Source organism: Pelecanus crispus, chromosome 2, assembly GCF_030463565.1.
Source record: "Pelecanus crispus isolate bPelCri1 chromosome 2, bPelCri1.pri, whole genome shotgun sequence".
Classification (NCBI taxonomy): domain Eukaryota; kingdom Metazoa; phylum Chordata; class Aves; order Pelecaniformes; family Pelecanidae; genus Pelecanus; species Pelecanus crispus.
The window spans coordinates 144913646-144937703 of record NC_134644.1 but is presented as its reverse complement, the minus strand read 5'-3'; the positions used below and the strand labels follow the sequence as shown (position 1 = coordinate 144937703).

General features: G+C 45.0%; 2 protein-coding genes across 2 annotated transcripts; one reads left to right on the top strand and one right to left on the bottom strand.

Annotated features, from left to right (window-relative positions):
- Positions 1–613: 613 nt before the first annotated feature.
- On the top strand, positions 614–6041 carry RBIS (ribosomal biogenesis factor). Its single transcript, XM_075706143.1, has 3 exons — positions 614–733; positions 4423–4539; positions 5879–6041. Exons 1-3 carry the CDS (start codon positions 614–616, stop codon positions 5945–5947), a joined length of 306 nt encoding a protein of 101 aa, XP_075562258.1. The 3' UTR covers positions 5948–6041.
- A 223-nt stretch (positions 6042–6264) lies between these two features.
- E2F5 (E2F transcription factor 5) lies at positions 6265–15572 on the bottom strand. Its single transcript, XM_075704793.1, has 6 exons — positions 15503–15572; positions 14232–14275; positions 12718–12782; positions 9473–9740; positions 8106–8150; positions 6265–6743 (listed from the first exon to the last, which is right to left on the bottom strand). Exons 1-6 carry the CDS (start codon positions 15523–15525, stop codon positions 6634–6636), a joined length of 555 nt encoding a protein of 184 aa, XP_075560908.1. The 5' UTR covers positions 15526–15572; the 3' UTR covers positions 6265–6633.
- Between the last annotated feature and the right edge of the window lie 8486 nt (positions 15573–24058).

The window sequence follows — 24058 nt, the reverse complement described above, 5'->3', positions numbered from 1 at the left end:
TTGTGCGGCACGGAAAGAGGGGGGAAATGAGCCTCTGTTCCTGGGGTGCCCCCCCCTCCCCCGAAAGTGAAGCGAAGGCCGCGCCAGCCCCGCTGCCCAGCCCCGCCGCGTCCCCTGCGCGCCCCTCCCGCCGTGCTCCCAGCGGGAGAAGCCAATTCCCTGCGGAACTGGCCGTCGTAACATCGACGTTTTACAGGCGGGGGCCACACGACGGAAGGGTTTCCCGCAACGCGCTCCAATTCCCTTCATTAGTCAGTTAGTTATTTTCAAACCCCTGCGTTTCAGGGACTGTCGGGCACGTGCGCCGGCACGGCGGCGCGTAACCGGGCGGCCGGCAGGTGGCACGCGCAGAAAGCTCGTGCTGGAAGCTGTCTGGGGACAGCGGCAGCCGGCGGGGGACCGGCGCCGGGGCGGGGACGTTGCCCCCCGCGCTGCCGCCGGGGCCCGGGCCGGGGAGCGGAGCCGGAGCCGGAGCCGGAGCCGGAGCCGTGTGCGCAGCGCCCCCTGCCGGCCCCGCCGCCCCCTGACAGCGCTGTGGGGGGATTGGCGGCTTCGCCGGCGCGCGGGTGTGACGTCAGTCCGCGCCGCCGCCGCCGCCATCATCGCCATCGCCATGGGGAAGAGCCGGTCGCGGGCGGCCAAGGCGGTGAGCGTCTTCCGCATCGCCCGCAGCGGCGCCGTCAAGGCCAAGGGCAAGGGCAAGGCGCGGCCCGTCACCTCCGGGCTGAAGCAGGTGAGTGCCGCGGGGCGGGGGGGCTCCGCCGGCGGGAGGGGCCTTGCCCGGGCAGCGGCGTGGTGGCTGCCCGGCGGAGGGCCTGGGCCCCGGCCGCTTCCGCGGGGTTGGCTCCCGGCCGGGCCGCGGCGGCCTCTCCTCCGCTTAGGCCTCGTGACTGACTGAGTAGAGCTGGTTTACGGGCAGTATTCTGGGTACGAAATTGCAGAGTACGCAATTTCCACCCGAAAATGTGGTCTGTAGGTTGATGTCATTCATATTCAAAAAGAGAAGCACAGGAAGTTTATTTGACTGATCCCCTGCAGGCGTCCGCCACAGAAGACTTCGAGCTGTTCTGCTTGAGGGGGGTCATTTAGAAAGTATCTGACAGCATCGCGGTGTGTCCTGGGGAACGTGGTGCTGAAGACGTCACTTCTTTAATGAGCTCACATTTACTAGGCAACGCTTGCAGCGTCACTGATGGTGGAATTCAGGGTACGGTTTAACAGAATGACTTGATCCAAACCACCAGGCACAGATACAACAAGGGGAAGCCTGCTCCGTTCGGTCGTGTTCCCGACCCCAGCCCCCCTTACTGGGCTCCGGGCTCTGTTCCCACAGCTCACCTTGATGCTGGCTCGGGAGCTCATCACATACGAGGTGATTCAACTTGCTAAATCAGCAGCAAAAGCAATTAAAAATGCATTTTGCATTTTTCTCTGCTGGGCTGATGAGTTGAACAAACTTAATTGTGAATGAGTGCAAAGAGAAACATTTGGGGGGGGAAGAAACAGAAAGGATGGAGACTTTTCTGATCTGGAAGCTGTTTATTTAACTCAGCTGTCAAGTAAAACCACGTCAGTGAGATGCAGCGAACAGATCTAAGAGCACACACTGCCATATGTTTTACTCTTAACTTCTCTTTTCCCCCTTCTGACACCTCAGATGGGCTGGGTTGCTCCGCAGACCCTTCTGTGAGCTGATTTAACACCCTAAAGCAATGGAGAAGTAAACAAGCAAAAATAATATTCTGCCATTTCTGTGTCTGGAGAGCACCACAGCCCAGAGGAAGGAGAGAGTGGGTCATGCAGCTGGGAGCGATGCAAGGAAAGAGGGATGGGGGTGATCTAAGCAAGAGTTTTCCTCTTGGTAGCCGCAAGTCATTACACGGTATCTTCTTCTCAAGCCCTGCCTCCAGCCCGAGCTGTGTGATCTGCTGAGAGTTCAGCTGCTGCCTCTAGAAGGGCATCTGATAATAAAAGCAGAAAGCTAGTGGCTCATTGTTCCCATTAGATTTAGTTGCAGTCTGCTGGGCAAATGGAGTTAAATAGCAGCTCTAAAAAAAGGCCCTTTCAAATTTCCTCCTGGAAGCTAAACCCACTTGACAAGTTAATCTGGTAGACAGACAGGAACGTAGCAAACTTTGGAAATAAACAGGGAGCCTCAAAACAATTTCATATTGCTGGCGTCACATCTCTACTTAGTCTAGAGGGTTCTGTATAATAAAGGGAGAAACAGGTTTAAAAACACATTCATGGAAAGTCAGTAGCTTATTAGGAGTAAAATTTTATTCTGTGTGTTTGAAGCTGTATTCTTTAATTCATTAAGCCTTTGGGGATTTACTTATCATTAAGCAGTATAAGAAAATTGTCAGAAAAAAATGTTAAAATAGCTTTATTCTTTAATAGGTAAAACCCTATTATAATTATTCAACAACTTTTGATATAGATATACATGGTAGCTACAGAGCCTCTTTCTATGGAGTCACAGAATCACAGAATGGTTGGGGTTAGAAGGGACCTCTGGAGATCATCTAGTCCAACCCCCCTGCTAAAGCAGGTTCAACTAGAGCAGGTTGCACAGGATCACGTCCAGGTGGGTTTTGAATATCTCCAGAGAAGGAGACTCTACAACCTCTCTGGGCAGCCTGTTCCAGTGCTCTGTCACCCTCAAAGTAAAGAAGTTTTTCCTCATATTCAGATGGAACGTCCTGTCTTTCAGTTTGTGCCCGTTGCCCCTTATCCTGTCACAGGGCACCACTGAAAAGAGTCTGGCCCCATCCTCCTGACACCTGTACTTAAGATATTTGTAAGATAATTGTTGGTAAGATCCCCTCTCAGTCTCCTCTTCTGCAGGCTAAAGAGATCCAGCTCTCTCAGCCTTTCCTTATAAGAAAGAGATGCTCCAGTCCCCTAATCGTCTTCATAGCCCTCCGCTGGTCTCTCTCCAGTAGTTTGTCTTTCTTGAACTGGGGAGCCCAGAACTGGACGGAGTACTCCAGATGTGGCCTCACCAGCGCAGAATAGAGGGGGAGGATAACCTCCCTCGACCCGCTGGCCACACTATTGCTAATGCACCCCAGGATACCATTGGCCTTCTTGGCTGCGTGGGCACATTGTCCTACCAGTGTAGCTGAGGATATCAGATATGAAAACTGACTGGATCCTCTCAGCACTCCTGTGAAGCTGGAAAATGGTAACCAGCCCCAATAGAAAACCTAAGCTCTTTGTAAATTGTGTTGCCCACGGTCCCATCCACTCTGATTTGAGCTAGGAGCTGAGTCCGTATTTCCAAGTCACCATCCAGGTTATTATGAATTAAACTGCTAATCTGAATAGGCTTATTTCATCGGCCTCTTCCCACTACTTTCTTACTGTTGGTTCTCTTGGTTACTCACTTAGCAGAAATTGAATTCTTGTTAATGTACACACGCTCTGAAATTATGGAAGCTTTGAAAGCAAAATGAATATGTGTTAACAGTTCATGGTTTGCTTCTGCCTATGTAAGTTACTGAGAGGTGAATTACAGGGGAGGCCTTTGGAACAGCAGCAGGTATCCTGAAATTTGGGGTTGCCTGAAGAAGTATGAGCATGCTTCTGGAACATTTGCAATGTAATGGGCCATTATCAGGCTACAGTCCTGTTCCAAACTTGGTGCTTCAGAAGCAACAGGTGCAAGGGCTGAGATCAGCTGAATTTTAATTTGCTGCAGGGGTGAAAGAGTTGATGGCTCCATGATTCCACCCGGCTCCTCTACGACAGATTACTGTCCCCAGAGCACAGCACATGTCCAGATCTTAGCTCTTCCCCTTTGAAAGCAAGCATCTTTGTTGAAATAACTTAGGAAGGCAGGCTTGGGCTAATACATGAGGCTGAAGTGTCCAGGGACCAGATACACATCTTGGTCTGCTACAGCCACAGAAGTTTCTTTAAATACCATAGAAAAATCTGGTAAGATGTTGTTGGCCAGACCTACAGTATGAACAAGTAGGGATGCACAGCGTGATACTGAAAGACAAACTACTGGAAGAAATTCAAAATGGTAAGATCATTTACGAATGAAGGAAGGAGCCCTTCCTGGAATTCCACTCCAGCTGAGAGGAGCTGAGGGCGGTGTAGCAGGGCCTGTCCACAGCCTGGCTTTTGTTTTCTCTGTGTTCTGTTTCCGGATCACTATGGCCTCCCTTTCCAATAGAATAAATTTAACTGCTTACGTAATACTCAATTTATTAGAACATTAGTAGTGCATGACTAGATGATATAATTAGGTAACAGATAAACACAAGTTTAAAAACATATGTACTAAAAAGCAATTTTGGAAGATACGCATATAACACTGGCTGTATAATAGTTGTACAAAAATGGTACAATTTCATATGCCAATGGAATTTCAGTTAAAAATACCAATGTGTGTATTTTTTTCCCTCACAGATAAACATTAGAAATGCTGAGAAAGTTAACACAATAAATAAAGCATTTGCTGAAGTTCAGAAAGAGGTACAGCAGCTATCAAAAGGCACTGCAGCAGAACCTCAGAAGAGTCATCAGGTAATTTCCCTTTGTAAAAAAATCTGAGAAGGTAAATGAAAGGAAAATGCATGTTCAAAGCATTATATTCTGGCTCTAAGACTGCAGGCAATTCGTGTAGTTGCTTTAAAGCTATAAACCCAGCTTTATTAATTTCATTGTGTGGTAATGTTGAGATCTGGTTAGCATATTCAAGTGCTATGTAACTATTGAAGTCAAGAGAGAAGAGGGTGGGAAGCCAAGCTGAAGCATGCTTCCAAAACATATTGTTAAATTACATTCTAACTGTTATTTACTTGATTTTTTTTAAAGTTAATTCCAGCTCCAGCCCCTTGATTTGAGACTTATGCCTCAACATGAATAGACATGGAAAGGATGAACCTTGCTGTTCCCTACCTGAAGCACCTGATAGTGCTTTGAACAAAACAGCTCTGCCTCTTTTTGTTCCCCATTCCTAAGCCTTCATATTCCCTCATCAGAAGTATCAACACCTGAAACAGCAATTTCTGTACCACAGCCTGCAGCACTTAGGGTTCAGCATTTCACTTCGTCTTCCTTTGTCTACTCTATTAGGGCTAGATGCAGTCTTGAGCAAGAAATAATTCACAGAATTTAACTGCAGACAAGCTCCTCCATATAAACTCTTTATGCTGACTTTTCCTGATATACTGGGTGTGGTTTGGGGGAGAGAGAAAAGTACAAACTACAGATGAATCCGTCCTGGCTGTTGGGGGAAAGAGAGGAAGCTGGGTAGAAGTGGACATGAGTTGAGTTCTGTTTACTGTGCCTGAGGTGATCAAGTATCTTTATGGCTGGGAGCGAGAGAATGAGTGTCAAATACCTTAAGGAGAGGCTGAAGGAAAAACAAAATGTAGGTGACAGTGCCGCCACCACCACAGGATGAAGCTAAGCAAGGGTTTCAAGGCAGTTGCTGCCAGTGGCTCTGTCCCTGCTGGTTTGCTATTGCACGCTGCCAGGAATTTGGGCTATACCAGTGCTCATGTGCTGGTAAGGCTGTATATGATGTAATACTGAATTTGATCACTGAGGCTGTAATAGTATTTTCTCCAAAGCTGCAAAATTATGTTGTTGAGAGCATTTCCTGAACTAAGAGCTGAGCCTATTTCCATTTGGCCATGTATGTTATGTTACCGGCATGATGCTTTGTCTTTCTCCTGCAGCATGAAGTATTGGCTGCTTATCTGTCAAGTTTAGTGACTCCTGTAATCCCCCAAAATTAGCCTAAATTAAATATATTAAGACAAACTAATCTTCTAGATAACAGGTATTTATTAGTTTTTTTCAAGCAAGGTAAAAAGATACTGCTTTCTACTTTAAACTGTAATTCTTTTTTTTTCAGGTTTCCACACCTCTGGAAGAGGAACCAGCAAACGTGGATGCTGCCACAAGCCTATTATCTCAGTTGTAATGCATAATGGACAATGAAGGGATTGCAAGAAAGGAAGATCAAAAATACTGATGGCTTTGTTTGTACAATTTTATTAAAAAAAAATCTTGTTAATATACAAGTATTGGCACACTTCAATACAAACTACGAACAGACCTTTCCTATCATCTAGGAAAGTGGAATGTCAGAAGTCAGTGTGAGAAACTTAAAGTGCTAAAACAGAAGGCACTTCACAAAATTGGTTCACTGAAACAATATAGTATAACTCAAGTTGATATCCTTCACTTTTCAGCTTGGCAGTGAAAGCTTCAAAATTGATTGAAAGGTTAAAAAAAAAAATACGGAAAGCTTCTTGGCAGTAAAGCTTCAAAGAAAATGCTGTTAACTGTGAGCAAGAAGCCTAATCATTTTTTAAAAATGATCAAAAGGCTATGAAGTATTTTCACTTTTCTTACTAAAGAAAACTCCAAATAATTGGATTACATACAGGACACTCAGGTGAAAAAAACATGCCAGGATTTTTGATAAAAGCCCTTTTTTCTGGTTGTTCAATTTGTTTTGTGAAGTAGTTAAAGGAAGCAAAAGGAAATATACTCCCAGAGTCAGTGAACTAAGAAGTTATACATTCATTATTCAAATACTTAGGTTATGAAGAAGTCTAGAATGTTATAGTTAGAGGTAGATAAGTAGTCTGGTTGACACAATATCTAATAATTTAGTATCTGCACATCAAAGAGATCACAGACTCCTTCATTATCATCCAGGTTAAAGTTGTAGTCATCTCCGGGAGTAGGAGAGAGTCGTAAGAGAGGAAAAACTGTAAAGCAGGAATAGTTTAGTTTAAATTAAAACACTTTCAGAATATCAGCCCCATCTCATAATTCAGTACGTTTGTCATCACCAGTATCAGGGTTAGTCTTGATAATTAAAATAGTCTTGGTAATCTGACAAGCATGCTAGGATACATACCATGAATACCTGTATTGCCTTCAAGCTAAGATAGTAAGTGATGTGTCTACATTTTTTGCTTAGTATTTTTAAGTGAATTTGCTGGAATGGAGTGGTAGCTGTGGAATATGGATTTAATTTCCCCTTCTGCAGCAAAGGAGCTCCTGAGCAGCTTTTGAAACTTTCATCAGAAAGCCATCATTTATATTTATATTCTGTCATCCTGTTACAGTATTGCATATATCGGCCTTCAAATATTTATCATTTTAAGTAAGGAAGTTACCATTATCCCTATTTTACAGATGAAAAATGGAGGCTAGCAGTTTCTCTATGCGTTTCAAGCATGGACTTGAAGCCGCCTTTGGGGAAGGAATGCAAAAAGAGAAGCCTCAGCCTCATGCTGCACCTCAGGAATACTAACTTAGTGCAGATGAGCTGGGCATGCTGTACCTGCTCTAAAAGTGGAAACTATTTCCATTTTAGCCATGTATTGGCACATTCACATAATCCCATCTTGCCCCTCGGATCTTATAATTACATGGTTCTTTCTGCATAAGCCCTGAGGTTGTCTGCTTGAAGGGCAGGTATTAGCAGAGGCTGCTCACAGCAGCATATTTACAGGGCAAGAGGAACAACAACAGCTGAGTTCACCTCTTTGCCTGGCACCTTAGCAAGAGCACAGGGAGGCAGGGAGCATGTGAGTTTACTAGCTGTGGTTCAGTTCTGCACTTACATGGCCACTGAAGTGCAAAAGCAGAAATGGGTGACATTTGTTCATTTGTTCTGTTAGTGTGCCACAGGTGGCCATGTATCAGTCTGCATGCAAGCATGGAAATATGTTCTGAAATGTTTACTCAAAGCTCCTGCAGGAAGCCTGAGGCACAACAGAATTAAACCAGTTTGTGTTTGTTTTTTTTTTTCTTAAGGCAGCACTCTAGTCATCAGCCTGTTCTTTCTTTGTTCCTGAATTAAGGACTGGTGGGTTACTCATGCATGTAAGTGCTTGCTGGATTAAGGCTTTCATATTTTGATTGTTAAAACTGTTGCAGGGAATCGAAAGGGGAGCAAAGACAAGAATGACAAAGATAAAGGAGGCAGTACAGGGGAAAGAGGTAGTTCCATACTGACTCTCGGCATCAGATTTAACAGACACCTACCAAGAGTGCTGGTCACACAAAAACCATGCTGCTACTTGTGATTATTAGAAAAAGTAAAGATGCTAAATACTTACCATCAGAAGACATGAGTTCATCAATAATATCTGCACCAATATTTCCTGTGAAAGACAGGAGCATGTGTTTATGGAAGTTAACACATATTCTCTGCACTAAAACTGAATTGCGAAGTACAGTATGGCTCATGCAGTGTAGAAGCTGTGGAGACAGCATGCCAGGTGTATGTAAAATATATTCATCTTTGTATCCCTCAGTTTTTCCCTGATACATTTCTCCTGCTGAACCCTTATAACCCTAGAGTCATGTGCAATATGAAGCCTATTTGGTGGCAGAGAAATGTATTTTGCTCAAAATGAGTTTGCTTCTCAGACCTGGCTCAGCGGCTTCATTAGGAGATGAACAAAGGCATGTCATTTCCTCTGTGGGAAAAGTGCTCATCTTGCCCTCTGTGTAACTCATGGGTAGCTTGGTCACAAAGAAGGGCTCAGGAAACTAAGAAGAACATTTAAACAGGAACTGCTTCTTCCTACCTGCAGGCTCCTCCATCTTTGCTATGTCGAATGAGTTTGGCTTGAGAATACAGTTGACATCCAGGGGCAGCAAGCCCTGGTAGTCATTTGAGCTAGCTGTAGCTTGGGCGACATCTCCTGAAAGGCTGGGGTACAACACCGACTCTGGAAGGCTGGAGTAAGGAGCTGCTGGGGTTGTACTGTTCTGCTGCACGCTGCCGTCTACAAAGACAGAAGGGCATGTCATAAGTCTGTTACGGTAAAAGGGAACACAAAACGCTGGCACCCGGCTTTGTCTTTTGAGGAGAACATGGCCAACGTCTGGGGTGAGGTGAGAGGACTCTCTCCCTTCCAATATCACAGGCACAATGTAATCAGCGCCCCTCAGAAATGCAGTCTGTAACAGTGACAGCATTTCCTTGTGTCTTTTCATATTACCCTACTATTATTATGAAAAAAATACCTGATATTCAGGCAGTCTCTCACTGTGGCTATGTGGAAGAAGGTAAGTGACCTTGTGGCACAAAAGCTGGAACTGGTGCCTGTATTATCTGTCCCATTAATAGGTACATGTTCAAATCATATACTCCATCAGAGGCTGGTAATTTCATTCCATACTGCATTCTGGAGAAGCACCTCAGAATAATTAACAGCATCCCATCCAAAACCTGTTCGGTATAAGACGATAAGCTACAAGGGGAGAATCTGTTTCACCAGACAGAAGATGAAAAGGCTTCTCTGTAACCTCTTGAGAGCTGTTAGTAAGCCCTTGGGGTAGTTTCTCAACAGACAGCTGCTATGCTATGCAAATTCTTGACCCTTCCTTTATCTACCACCTTTTCTCACAGTTTCTTCCTTCCCTCCAGTCCCCTTCCTCCCCCACCCATCTGGGGTAGGAAAAACCCTGGACCTACCTGATGGCGTGTCAGTAACTGATGTTTGTGGTAACTCTTGTCCTTGGTTAAGACCTTGTTGTTCTGGTGGATTCTGCGGAGCCGTAGCAGGCTTAAGGGGAGTTGCTGGAGCTGCAGGTTGAGATGGGGGCTGTGCAAGGTCATCGGGTGGAGGAACTGGAAACACCATGGGCTTGGAGGAGCTTGATTCTTTATTTATAAGCAGCACATGGATAGGTCCTGAACTACTTTTAAGATTGATCTGGTATTTCTTCTGTCCATTCTGTCCCTGTAGAGGTGGTGTATTAAGAAAGTTACCGTTCCTTGAGAACTTGGAACTTTGCAAAATGTTAACAGTAACTGTATAGTTATTTCCCACAGAAGGTAATGCAGATGTTTGAACATCATTCTCAAACTGATGCAGAAGATAAATACATTGCTCCTCTAGTTAGATCACTAGGAAGAGCTGAGAATTGGGACAGACTTACCAAATCATACTCGGGGGGAAAAAAAAAAATCTAAAACTAATACATGTGATCTAACAATAAAAAAACCCTCCAACAGATTACAAACCTGTAATGTATTTACCTGACCAGAACACAGTTACAGAAGACAGAAATATGCAATTCTTCAAAGTACATACTTAAAACTTGAACTCAAGTTACATGAGACTTACAGCAGGGCTACATCTCACCAGTAACAGCAATGATAAATAATGATTTCTGTACATTTAAATCTCTTCCTTTTAAATGGAGCTTCAGAATGGTCCTGGTTGGGACCAAGCATCCTAAACCAGCTGAAAATCTCACCCAGACTGAGTGAACACAGCATCATGCATCAGCAGAAACAATTTCTTAGCTGATTTGCCAGGCCTCCTTTTGGCAAGCTATTTTAGCAATACAGCTAGGACTAGCTTCCTCTAGCACAGTCTCAATGAGACCGCTGACCGCGGAGCGGCTATTTCAGCAAATAGGTTTTCAGCAAGTATGTTCTAGAAAAAATGAGGATGAGACAAGTGGGAAGGAACCTTGGGGGAGGGGAACCAAAACAAAAAAGGAAAGGCTGTGGATGTCATCTACCTGGACTTCAGTAAAGCCTTTGACACCGTCTCCCACAGCATTCTCCTAAGGAAGCTGGTGGCTCATGGCAGGTGTACTCTTCGCTGGGTAAAAAACTGGTTGGGTGGTCGAGCTGAGAGAGTTGTGGTGAATGGAGTCAAATCCAGTTAGCGGCCAGTCACAAGCGGTGTTCCCCAGGGCTCATTTTTGGGGCCAGCCTTGTTTAATATCTTTATCAACAATCTGGATGAGGGGATTGAGTACGTCCTCAGTTAAGTTTGCAGACGACACAAAGTTGGGTGGGAGTGTCGATCTGCTTGAGGGAAGGAAGGCTCTGCAGAGGGATCTGGACAGACCAGTTTTATGAGGTTCAACAATGCCAAGTGCCTGGTCCTGCACTTGGGTCACAACAAGCCCATGCAACGCTACAGGCTTGGGGAAGAGTGGCTGCAAAGCTGCCTGGCAGAAAAGGACCTGGGGGTGTTGGTCGACAGCCGGCTGAACATGAGCCAGCAGTCTGCCCAGGTGGCCAAGAAGGCCAACAGCATCCTGGCTTGTATCAGGAATAGTGTGGCCAGCAGGAGCAGGGAGGTGATTGTGTCCCTGTACTCGGCGCTGGTGAGGCCACACCTGGAATACTGTGTCCAGTTTTGGGCCCCTCACTACAAGAAAGACATTGAGGTGCTGGAGCGTGTCCAGAGAAGGGCAACGAAGCTGGTGAAGGGTCAGGGTCTAGAGAGCAAGACTTATGAGGAGTGGCTGAGGGAACTGGGATTGTTTAGCTTAGAGAAGAGGAGGCTGAGGGGAGACCTTATCACTCTCTACAACTACCTGAAAGGAGGTTGTAGTGAGGTGGGTGTTGGTCTCTTCTCCCAAGTAGATAGCGATAGGACAAGAGGAAATGGCTTCAAGTTGTGTCGGGAGGTTTAGATAGGATTTTAGGAAAAATTTCTTTACGGAAAGGGTAGTCAAGCATTGGAAGAGGCTGCCCAGAGAGGTGGTGGAGTCCCCATCCCTGGAAGTGTTCAAAAAACGGGTAGACGTGGCACTTAGGGACATGGTTTAGTAGGTATGGTGGTGTTGGGTTGACGGTTGGACTGATGACCTTAGAGATCCTTTCCAACCTTAATGATTCTTTTCTAGTCTTACTTTCATTAAAAATAATCTAGCCACCAAGCCAGGAAACACAAAATTATTACTCTACCCTTAATTGGTTTAATGGTTGCCTTGGTAGTGTTAGGTTAATGGTTGGACTGGATGATCTTAAAGGTCTTTTTCCAACCTAAACGATTCTATGATTCTAAAAACATCCAATTTGAAGTTGGTGATGAGGACTAAGATCAGCGGTTTTAATACTTGAGAAAAAGCCAAAACCGCCCCCAACATCACAGCTGCTAACCTGGGTCCCACAGAGAACCCTACCATTGCCTGAACTGTTTTCAGCAGAGACAAAGATAGTATCACTGGGATCAGCTTTGTGGTTCTAGCTTTGGATGCTCTTATGATATTAGACTGTGCTTAGCCTCACTAAAAATAGTTTGTGAAACTTCTCAGGTGAATTTCACCCTTCTACAAGCATAGTGACTACCATGCTTCATACAATGCTCTCTCCCAACTACGTAAACCCTATTTAAAACAGAGCACTGCAACAAAAAGGAAATTAAAGATGGACAGAGGCAAGCAATTTGGCTTCCTACTGTAATCCTGCTTGTTTAAGCCTTCTGGCTAAAGTGAGACAGCAGTCTATGTCTCTCTACTCAGTCTAGAACCATGTTACTAAACATAAACTAAATCTCAACTAATCCTACAACTAAATCTAAAAGGCTTTTTCACGAGACATCTGATTTAGCAATACAATAGAGAGAAATTTGACACATAAAAGTCGCTGCTAACAAGTTCTCAAGGGAATTCATGACAATTGCGCTTAATTTGGAAAGTTGGAACATTTAAAAGCAAGAGAGAAGAGAGGGCAAAGAAACCCACTATCATATCTTTTTTTTTAATAGAGGACACCATTACCATTAGTCTACCCAGGCATCCAAATACATTTTCTCCCACCCATCCCCTCCATTCTCAACTGACAGTATCTCAGTTTTTAAAATTTTTTCCCCTCTCACACGTATCTAGACATAAATCCTCCACTCTAACGTAGCTCTTCTTTTCCACTGTCCCTCTGGAACGCTTAGGTAAAAAGAAACCAGTACATACCATTTCGGGTATAGGTACTTCTAACTGTGTACCACAAGGTGCTTGAATTGCTAGAAGTGTGTCTCCTGGTTAAATAGCAATTTTTAAGAAAGTGTTAAGTGCACATATTTTTCGTAAGTCTTGCATGGTATCCACTCAAATGAGATATGGTAATTCTCTAAGGCCACTTAAAATACTGCGTAATTCTAGCATAAATAAACTTGTGGTGGGACTTGCATTGTCCCTGTAAGGTTCAAGAATATTGCATAATATAAATCACGGAATTGCAATACTTAGACCATAGTTGCAAGAACCTTTTCTCCTAGCAATGGAATATTTAGCACTTCCTTTACCTGTTTGTTACTGTCCCCAGATCTCCTAGTTGTATACATAATGTAAGGTGAAAGTATTTATTTAACTAGTTTCTTTTTCAGCTAAAACAGCAATTTGGTCCAGCTCATTTTATGGCTTTGAAAAATGCTGGTAGCACAGAGAGATTTAACAGAAGGAAAAAAAGGTCTTCACGATTTTCTTCAGCGACAGCACTTCCCAGCGTCTAAGCTCACAGCTTCTGCAGCACATACAACTGGGATGGAGCAGCTGAGTATCAAACTCACCTGTGGCTTATTATGGGCACTAAAATGTATTGGTTAAAGTCAGGACATCACAATTACATCGACAGCATGGGCAAAACCTGCCTTACGCTGCAGGTCACTTCCCTACCTGTGCATCATTTCCCCTTTGTCCATAACTTGGAATTACGCTTTTCTTTCTCTACCTCCCAAGAGACACTCACATGAAGTACTATGTGACTGGCATACCAGGTGCCTCCACATTTTGTAATGACTAACTCTTTTTAGTAACAGCTCATTTTTGCTGCACTCTGCAGTCATTTTCCAATCTTGCAGTTTTATTCAAAACCAAACACAACCTTCCTTGTGGCAAAGAAGAGATCATTTTGAGCCTAGCTGGAGGCTGAACAACAATCTTCCCTTGGGTGCCCCAGGATCAGGAAAGGATGTCAAGGTTAGTAACTTCTGCCAGCAATTCTTGGCAATTTCTTCAAACTTCCTGTACAGAAGGTTTTGATTTAGTACCAGTGCCCCATCTTTGAACTTCAGCTGGCCCCATTTATATAGCATCATCAGGAGCTCCCTCTGGCTGCAGCTACCACGAGAAAATTTTAGGAAATTTGGACCTGCCGAGTCTTTCTGGTGGGCTGGCCAACATGCCCTGTCCTTGGTTCCGTTAACAGCCTGAGGCAAGCTGCTGCAAAGTATGAATACAGAAAGAGACATCCAAAAGCAGTACTCTGAAAACAGCTGAACTTCCATTCCACACAATCTGTGACTACAACTAGAAAATGCCAGAACTTGCTAGTCGTGAACATTAATGAGAGACATCTACTTACTACCGATCACTACTGAATGCTTCTAAATTCAAAATACTTGCAGGGAAAAAGCAGGTTAGTTAGCAAGTTAGCTTTCAAGAGGAAGATCACTCACTTGAAGAAATACAGCCTAGCAGCAACTTACCATTGAAGCAGTTGCAGATATCTTCATGGGTGACATATGAAAACGTAATTTATGTCAAGGAACATTTTTCTTAAAGCAACATGAAACTTGGTATTTGTTGCCCCTTGAGAGAAGTTTGTCCAAGCTGAGCCTAAACTATAAACTTATTGCTGTTACTCAGAGGTGTGATCAAGGCATGATTTCTGGCTTTCAGAATGACTAGTTAAAAATAGCAGAGTTCTGCCTTTTAAAGGAAAAATCTATATCTGTGAAGAAAATACAAAAAGAAAAAAGTTGCGTAGCTTCCATGGAAGAGATTCTCCTACAAAAGGAGAACATGTAAAATCTTGTTTTGAAGAATATCATTTACCTCACTAACTTGACACTACAGAATTCAAGTATATATCAGAACTTCCCAGAATGGGACAAAAATACTGCCAAAGGGGACTTGAGAGTTCATCTGCTATCCCATTCCCCTGCCTCAAGGCAGGATCAACTGTTAAGACATTCCAGACAGACATTTGCCTCCCCTCTTCCGGAAAACCTCCAGTGATGGATATTCCACCACCTCCCTGGGGAGTCAATTCCAGTGCTAGCTCTCCCAAAGGAAAGTTTCTCCTAACATCTAACTTCAATCTCCTTTCTACAAAATCCATTTTACAGGAACAGTTTCTGTAGAGCAACTGCAAGCAATTTTTAAATACTTATCACTGGTACTATAGATAAGAGAGTCACTTTTCTGCTCCAAATCTCAGGTGTCTATTTTGCTCAATATCTTGCAAGGCAGCTGAACACGTGGTTACAAGCAATGTGGCTGGAACACTGCTCATGGGGTATTTAGACACAGGATATTTTTCCAGTTCCAAACCCAACAAGCTTCAGAACTTTGTCAACTCAATTTACCTTTGGGTGATAGCTTAACCTTTTCAAGAGAAGGAAGCAACACAAAAAAAGATTCATGTAAAGCAGTACTAAGAAATTATAAATTCAAGTGCTGGAAAGCAATACAATTCATTTAAAGTAAGACACCAGGATTATACCATGGACTTAAAAATTACTGCCACATATATATGCGAAATTATTTTCAGGTTACCAATCATACAGTCACAGAGGCTAAAGTCATGTAAATAAGATTTATATTTTCTTTCTTTTTGAACCAAAACCAGAAAAAAGTATTTGCCTTTCCTTGCTTCTGGATAAAATGGACTATATTATGCCTCACCCATCACCTACACTTTAACTGTTGCTTTAACTCTAGTTCCAAGATGCACACAATTCATTTAAAAGGATATTGGTGGTTTGTAGAATCGTCCATGACATTCTTGATACTTTGCTGAAGCCACAGTTTCTGCTGATCCAATTCTTTTTCTTTTAGCTCTAGATCTTCAATTTCAGCTTCCAGATACCTCAGCCTGTCTATGACTTCTTTTGTATTGCAGCCAGCACCTACTCCTCTTAAAAAGGCATAAGGGTTCATGAAACCGCAAGAAGTGAAAATCTGAAGCAAACATGCAAAGACAATTTCTTAAGACTACTTCCGACATTTTGAAAATCCACTATACTCAATATGAAGGAAATGAGTGTTTACCCTCCCAGCAGTGTTTTAACAGAAAAATGAAAATTCTTAACTTCAAATAAAGTTTAAAATTTGCCTTTACCTATTTTCTTTTGGAATGTAGCTTTTTCTGCATTGGAGCTGGTTTGTAGGCCCTTTCTCCTTCCCCTCTAACTCTCAGCTTGAGATTTCACCTTCAGTGACCCGAGACAAAATAGGCACGGACTACAGGCAGGTAGGTAGATAGAGACACTGTGTCCCAATACCCTTCCCAGATTCAGACAGAGTAAATTTTTCAACTGCAAGTGCTAGTTATAAAGTAGCAGTACAAGTTTTCCGAGTTTCTCTCCTGTATGCTTTAAACTTGATTTTATGTATCAAAGACACAAGTTAAAGGAAAGACAAATAAAGTTCATTTGCAACTTTACTGTGATTCTAAAATGTCATATTGCTCATTGATGAGCATAACATTAATTTTACAGGGTTGTATCTAGTCAGGAGAAGTGGAAAGAGGAAATTCTTGTTGCTCTTGAGCACGTGAAAATTTGCAGAATTGACAGAGCTTACTTCCACTGAATGCTGTTTTTTGACTTCTTCTCAATGAGATCAATCCCCTCCAAAACGTTGGTGATATCATAGATCCTCCTCTTCTGCCTCACAGCAAGAGTATCAGCAGCCTGTCAAGAGAAGAGCAACAAGTATCAGCAACTTGCATGCTGAGGGCAAAAGACAGTTAAGCCACTCCTTTGGAAAAATGTCAAATAATGTAATTCTGAAAGGAGAAGGTTCAGCTCTTCAAGAGTCAGATGCTCACTCATCAATTCAGAAGTTCAGCAACTGCATGCAGTGCTACAAAGCGTGCCAAGAGGAGTCACCTCTTTGAAGGTCTACCTTCATCAGAGCAGGCCTACCCTTGTCAGAGAGAAGAGTTCATGGGCGTTGTAAAGACCGTGTTCGGTATTTGGAGCATGTGCTATTCAACTGAGCTTGTAATGCTCTTTTTGGAAGGTGGGAAAAAGTAGGGAAGGCAGGCAGCAACACCCTGCAGTGGAACACGCCTCTGAAGCCGATGACATACTAAGTTTATCATCCCTTCCTCTGACGCTTGAGGTATTGCAGTCTTTGTCTGGATTAAACTGTGCCAGGATACGAAACGACAGGGCTGTAATTTCAGAAAGTGGCTGGAGGAGAGCTGCAATACTTCAAGCCAGCATCGTCCTTGTAACGTTTCACTGCACGAATCCACCTCACAGCGTACCTGGGCTCGCTCAATCTGTCACACTGAGTACCAAGAGCCATTTCACAGCCATCAGGACCCTGGTACAGCTCACAGGGATGTTCACCACTGTCACACTATCACTGTTACGTTACAGCTAGCCAGGCCACGTGTCTGCCTGCTGTCACAGCTCGTCACTCAAAGCAAAGCAGACTGTCAGGCAGAGGAAACAGTCTGCTTCATGCCATAATTCTCTCCATGGTGACTTTCATGTACCTGACGCAAAGACTTAAGATAAAATAAGCAAACTTGAGCTAGTCATGCCTTCTACACCCTCATCTCTTCGACGCTGTAAAGCAGCTCAAGTTCAAAGAATATTAGCCAAAAGGATAGGAAGCAAAGAGGAGTCTGAGTCTGTAACTACTCAGGACACTCAGATACAATGATTACAAGAGGTTAAATGTATTAAACAGATTAAAAGAAAAAAAGGAGGAAAATAAAGAGAAGGCTAGCTGGCAAAGACTTCTGCATCCCAAATTTGAACTAATATGTAAAGCCAACTCATTTCCACTACAGGCACATAATGATTTATTTCAGTTTGTCTAACAATCTATTAAATTAATACTTTTAGTAAAGTAGCCTATATGAAGAGTACAGCCTGAGACAACCACAAATAGGAAGGAAAACCAAATCAATTTTATAGCAAAGTCCATGTAACTCCTTTTACAGTATCTTCTGAACTATAAACAAACTCACTAAACTTCCAAAGACATTACATTTTCCCATTAGAAAGTTAATTACTAGGACTCAGTAGTCCAATTCATACTGGTGACCGTTTTGCTATTGAAGTAAAATTAAAGGAAAAAATGAAAGAAGAATGGAGATTTAAAAAAATACCTTTACAGCCATGAAGTATAAACACTGCTCTTTCTCCGTGACAGTGATGTACCTACTAAACAGTGTTTCTACTGATACTGTTATCAACATTTATCTTTTGATTGGTCTTCTGTAGCAGTCTGTTAAATTCTTTTCCTATCTAACAAAACAAAGTACATACAAATACAGATAAAGCACACACTTTAGTTCTCTCCAAGGAAACAGGCTCTTCAACCACTTGTATCAGCAGGTATGCACCTGCTGTCTTAACCTGCTATTTTTGCTGCATGCATACACGCTGCTTACGACGATTGCAAGAGAAGCCTTCAAAATCCAGGAAGTGACAAAATTGATGCTGCCAGCGCAATTTGTATCTGTGTATCTGTGAAGACTGTGTATCTCACAGTCTTCAGAGACACAATTTCTACAAGGTCTCTACATTATTCAGTGCAAGGAATGGACAGCACACACTTAATCCGCTACTATTCTGATTAATTACTTTCTGCTTTTTTCCCCATTGCTCAGCACATGGACCTAGGACTTAAGTCTACCGCTCATGGTTTGAATGATGAAGAAACTGCTCTGGAGACAGACTGCATTACCTCATGAAATTTTCCAAAATGCCTGTCTGTACAATACATAAATGCTTTCCTAATCTCAATGTATTTTCAAGCCAAAGTTTAAGACTTTAAAAAAAAAAAAAATCACTACTTTTGAGTGCCCAACTTCAGATGTTTCAAAGTTGGAGTGGTCTCAGTACTCTAAATTCTATGGCATTCCACATGCCCAAAGCAGAGCTCCCACTAACACCAACAGCAGAGATTCACTACTGCTGCAGAACAGGCTCCAGAATCGGAGTTAGGGACTGAGAAAATGAAGGACATGGTTACATACGTATTTGGCTTGACTAGCACTGTCTGTAATTCAATCACAGCTGCCCAATCCAACTACTTACAACAAGAATTCCAACAACGAAATCAAACTGGGACCAGTCTGGAAAGTTTAAGCCAGACATACACTAACTTTCTGGTGCTGGTCTTATAACCTAATTATCTTCTCAAAATCTTATGGGGTGTTTCAGGTATTTTAAAAAACAATTGAAAAGCTCCTCCCCAACACTCGAGCAGTTACCAGTGTAACACCTTCTGGTAGACACATGGCTCAGAAATTAAGTTCAGGCGTTCAGTTCCGCCACACAAACCAGGCATGGACTAATGACTTCACTAATTAAAAGAGCCTCCTGAGACTTCTGAACGAATCCCCTCTTGGCAAAAACGCTTTTAAAACTCATCATTTTTCAGCCTATGTCAAATGGCTGAAGCAGATCCAGGCAGCACGAGGAAGGGACATCTACCACAATGGCCCTGTTGAGATCATCGGACATAGCTTCCACATTCCTTCCTCTGAATCATTCATATTTGGGGTTCCTTCATAAAGTCTTTTTAATGTAAAGCTGCTGCACTCTAGTAATTCCTTCTAGTATCTCCTCATATTTTGAATAAGTATGTATCCAAGACAAGCACTATATGAGTGTCTTATAGACAGGTTCTGAACTGGAAGAAAAACACCTAAGCGCAGTGCTTCGGTTCTGTGTGCATTTGGATTGTGTAACTTCTGGAATACAGAAAATGCACTATTCAGCACAGTTGCAGTTGCAGGCATGCACAGACACACACAACCCTGCCCAGCAATAATAATAATTAAAAAAACCCAACCAGAAAAAGGATAATTGAGAGTTTGGGTGCACTCTCACACAACTTCATCTTTGCCCCCTGTGAGCTGACAAAAGGCAGTAGGAATTATCAACTGCACATTTCGCTGTGGTAGCACTGAGGAGCAGAGGAATTCTCTGGAGCACCGTGGCAGAGCCATTACTGAGAAGCTTAACAAAGTAGAAGGGCCAGCAATATCTGCTTGCTCTCCGTATGTCAAAGGAAAGAGGTCCTGCATCTTCCAGCCTGTCCCTGTAACAGATGACAACATCTTCTCCCCAAGAGGACTGTCAACAGTTTGCTGGAGTTTTAAACTGAACGGTGTGCTTGGCAACCTGTACGTCAAAGTACTGAATATCACTACACGCCATAAAGGTTAAGGGAATGTAAAATTTGGTAGATAGGCTTTTTCTTCTTCTGTGGAATAGGGCAAGTGTGAGGCAGTTGTTATTTGCTCCTGATCAATACATTTCTAAGGGTAGTAGCAAACAATCAGATTTTCGAGTACCTGATGTTTTGCAGTGATGATCAGAAACACTACTTAACCTTGAGTACAGCAGGGACGGCATTCTGCTATAAACCAAGCCCATTTAAGAAATCAAGGCAAAAGCAATTATATGCTACTGAAGAGAAAGAATACCTGACGTTTTGGGAATCATTTCAGGTGGCTTATCCCTTATTCACTCATCTTGCTCTTTTTCTCTCTTCCCTGAAATTCATGGGTTGCTGCATACAGGAACTCTGTTTTCCTTCCATTCCATCTCATCCCTTAATGTTTTAAGCTTATTTCCATAACTAGATTTGTTTATACAGGGTTATTCAGGGACAGTTATACAATTATTAGAGAATAGCTGTTTGATTTTAAAGTAAGCTCTACAGAATTCAAATTCCAAGTAAAGAAAATCCTCACATCCACTCCCATGAGCTGTCAGATGTAAGCAGAGAAGTGTCCAGTGCTAAAACATTTCCAAAAACAGTTCAGCATACAGAACTCGCAGGGCTCCCTGCTCCTAAAGCGAGGAACAGTGCCCACACATAGGATGATGCATCACTACTGCTTCATGATGGGTCAGCACACATGTCCCGAAGTATCCTCTTACAGACTGCTTAACTGTAATTATAGATGTATCAAAAAATCACCAGAAAATGTCCTATAGAACAGCTTTTCACTCTCAATTGGTAAATCACAAAGCCAGAAGAACACTTAATGTTTCTAAATTGTATTTTCTTCATAGCACACTGCTGGTTTTGCTACAGAAATACGGATCAGCAGCACGACATCAGACGGTCAATACCTGCCAGAAGGGAGACATCTGAAGACGTTCACTGCATGAATCATTTCTTGGAACGCTCTGTTCCGCTTCAAGACTGTCCTGGTTCTTCAGTTCCCTGAGCACGCCGACATAACACACATGCTGGTTTTCATTTTTCCTTAGATATGTGGCTTATTTATGAGAAATACCGGTTACAGAAATGTATGTTCTGACTCATTGTTTATGAAAGTACCAACGATTTACTCACTTCAGTTAGTATTTACTTCCAACAAATCATATCCTGTAATTCAGAAACCAGTCTCCCATAAAGGTCTTGAGCAGAAATGTCTATGACTTGTTGCAGTGCCCACTTACTTCTCCCTGGCTATCAACCCTTCCATTCCCTCTGGCTGGATAGCTTTCTCACAAAAGGGGATGAGAAACATTGTCCCACCCCTCTACACAGCCCAACTTTATTGTTCAAATCCATCCTCTTTGGCTCTTTAAGCTAAGATTTTTGGTCCGATGTCTTACAAATTGAGTGTATGTTGCTTCTCAAACTAACCTGGAACACCTTGCAGCACATGACAGATATAAAGTAAGCTGCACAACAACCCCTGAGATGTGGACAGCTTAGTTGTTTTATTAAAAAGGCAGTTAAATACTAAGTTAATCAACTTGTCCAGACCACAGCATAAGCAAAGGAGGAATATAAAACCTACCAGCGTCCCTCCTAGTTCACCCTGAAGTTTCACTAGCCACAGCAACATCACTGAAGTGCTTGCTCTCTGAACACGGATGCACAAAAAAACTCCGAGAACACCATTCACCTCCTGGAGTCCAACAGGAATAATCAACAAATAAGGTCAGTTTTCCAGAAAGGACTTCAAGTAACCAAAACACCAAGCCAGCCTCTTACTGCGCTTTGCTCAACTCCTCAGCAGTTCCCTCAGGACCTCAACCAGCCAAGCAAAACACACTTTTGCCTTGACGCACCGCACACCCCGAGAGCCAAGCAGAGCCCCAGCCCCTTGGCGGGCGCAGCAGCGCGCTCCGGGGAACCGGCGAGCGGGACAGCGGGACAGGGGTCCCTCCCGGGGCAGAGCCACCTGCCAGCACAAGGACCCGGCGCAAGGTGGGCTCGTCCCAGGGCTTCGCCAGGGAAGCGCCGCCGCTGCCGTGGTCGAACGCCTTCACGCCTCGGAGGCGGCAGCCTGCAGAAGCGGGTGAAGGTGATTTGCCTCCGTCCCCGCCAACTAAGCATCTTTTATATATAAAGTACTAAGGTGGCCACGGCCTGGTTTGCAACGGCGTTTTCCCTTTGCTAAAAGGGCATCGAGGGGGCGAGGAGCAGTTTTAAATGATGGCCCGTACACCGACTCAGCGCACAGAGCAACGCAGGAACGTTCTAAAAATATAATATATGTATTAAAATAAATAGAAAAATCCCCAGCGCTCTTCATTTTACGCACGGCAACCATTCCAGCCTCTTGCAGAAGCGCCGTACGGCGTCCCTCAGCCGGCCGCGGCGGCTGTCAGCCCCCGCCGGGCCGCCGCAGCCCGTCAGCGCCGGGGCACCCCCGCCGCCCGGGCACAGGGGGCGCGGGCGGCCCGGCCCCCGCACCGCGCCGCCCTCCCACAGCGCGGCGGGGCCGTGCGCGCCGGCGAGGCCCGGCGGGGCCGCGGGCGCCGTCCCCCCGCCGCGGGCAGGCCGCCGCCATGGCTCCGCCGCCCCGCCGCCGCCCCGCCCTCGCACCGCTTTGAGGTCCAGCACGCCGTCCTTGGCCTCCTGCAGCAGCGAGACGAACTTGGTGGTCAGCAGCCCCAGGCTCTTCTCGTGGCGGCTGCTGCCGCCGCCGCCGCCGCCCGCCGCCTCGGCCGCCGCGGCCATGCCGCCCGCGGGGCCGCGCCGCCGCGCCACGTGTCGCGACCGCTGCAACGGCCCGGGCCCGGAACGCAGCCCCGGCCCGAGGGCTGCGGCGGGAGGGGCGGCGCCGCAGGAAGTGACGCCGCCGCCGTTGCCTGGACACCGGCATGTTTCGGCCGCGGGGGGCGAGGGGCCGCGCCCGCCCCCGGGGGCCGCGGGACAGGTGACGGGTCCGGCCCGCGCCCGTCCCCCCGGGGAGGCCGGCGCTGCTCTGCCCCGCGGCCTCCAGCCGGGAGCGGGGCGGGCGATCGCTCCGGCTTCCCCAGGGCGGGTGGCGCAGGCCGGGAGCCCGCCCCGGGAGGGGAGGACCGGGGCGCCGGGCACCCACCCCTCGGGCTGCCCCAGGGCGGGTGGCGCAGGCCGGGAGCCCGCCCCGGGAGGGGAAGGACCGGGGCGCCGGGCACCCACCCCAGCGCCTGATGCGCTCCCGCAAGCCTGCCGTTCCCCTCTCTACACGGTAGCTCCTTGTCACTCATTCCACCGTTTGCGCTTGATGTAAAAACAGGTTAATTACAAGCTGTGCTCTCACGTCTCCCGAGGCCAGGCGCAGGACGCGCTGATGGTCTGGTGAGAGGTGCTGAGGTTTTCGGATGCTTACCCAGTCCCTGGCACTGGTGTCCAAATGCACTCGGCCTTAACCTTCATTCAGGTACGCCTCTTCCCTGCAGTTACCATCAGGTAAGCGTGGAGACGCTTTGAAGTCCACATAGCGCAAGAACTCAAGACACGGACTTAAAGAAAGAAACGCTGTTGGGAGGAGACCCTCGGACAGCCCATCGCAGGAGGCAGCGGGGCGCGTTACGAAGGGACACGACACTGCATGCGCCATGTCATGCAGGAGCTGTACAGCCACAGCTAACAGCATGGCCAGGGCAACACACGTACCTATAGGAGCAAGCAGGTACGCGCTCTCGCTGGACCTTGAATCGCATTCCTCCTGGTCTCAGGTAGCGGCTAACTAATTATACATTTGGTAATGATTTAAATAGGTCCATTATCTTGTCTGGAAATGAAAGCCAAGCAGAATCTAATAACGGAATTGGTTTTAAATTGTCATAATCAATGTGGGAGAACATGCCTTGCATCTGACAAGGTCAGAGTTCACATTTTATTTAGATTTTTATTTTATGTAGTCAGTTATACCTTCCAGTAATTGCAGGCTGAAATTTATCCTTGTGAGTAGGTAAATTTGGCACAGCTGTCACCTACACCATATTTTTACTATTTTATAATTTTGAGGCCTTTTCCCAAGGTAGAAATCATTTAGATATCTAATAAAAAGTTCTAAGGAAGCCATGCAAGCATAAAG

Excerpts from the sequence above, each read along its gene's own strand:
- RBIS (XM_075706143.1), top strand. The coding sequence starts at position 614 with ATGGGGAAGAGCCGGTCGCGGGCGGCCAAGGCGGTGAGCGTCTTCCGC. Across the intron at positions 734-4,422 it reads TCACCTCCGGGCTGAAGCAG|ATAAACATTAGAAATGCTGA; the intron begins GTGAGTGCCGCG and ends TTTCCCTCACAG. Across the intron at positions 4,540-5,878 it reads AACCTCAGAAGAGTCATCAG|GTTTCCACACCTCTGGAAGA; the intron begins GTAATTTCCCTT and ends TTTTTTTTTCAG.
- E2F5 (XM_075704793.1), bottom strand. The coding sequence starts at position 15,525 with ATGGACGATTCTACAAACCACCA. Across the intron at positions 14,276-15,502 it reads GACGATTCTACAAACCACCA|GTTTTCATATGTCACCCATG; the intron begins ATATCCTTTTAA and ends GACATAAATTAC. Across the intron at positions 8,151-9,472 it reads AGTTACTGACACGCCATCAG|GAAATATTGGTGCAGATATT; the intron begins GTAGGTCCAGGG and ends TGTCTTTCACAG.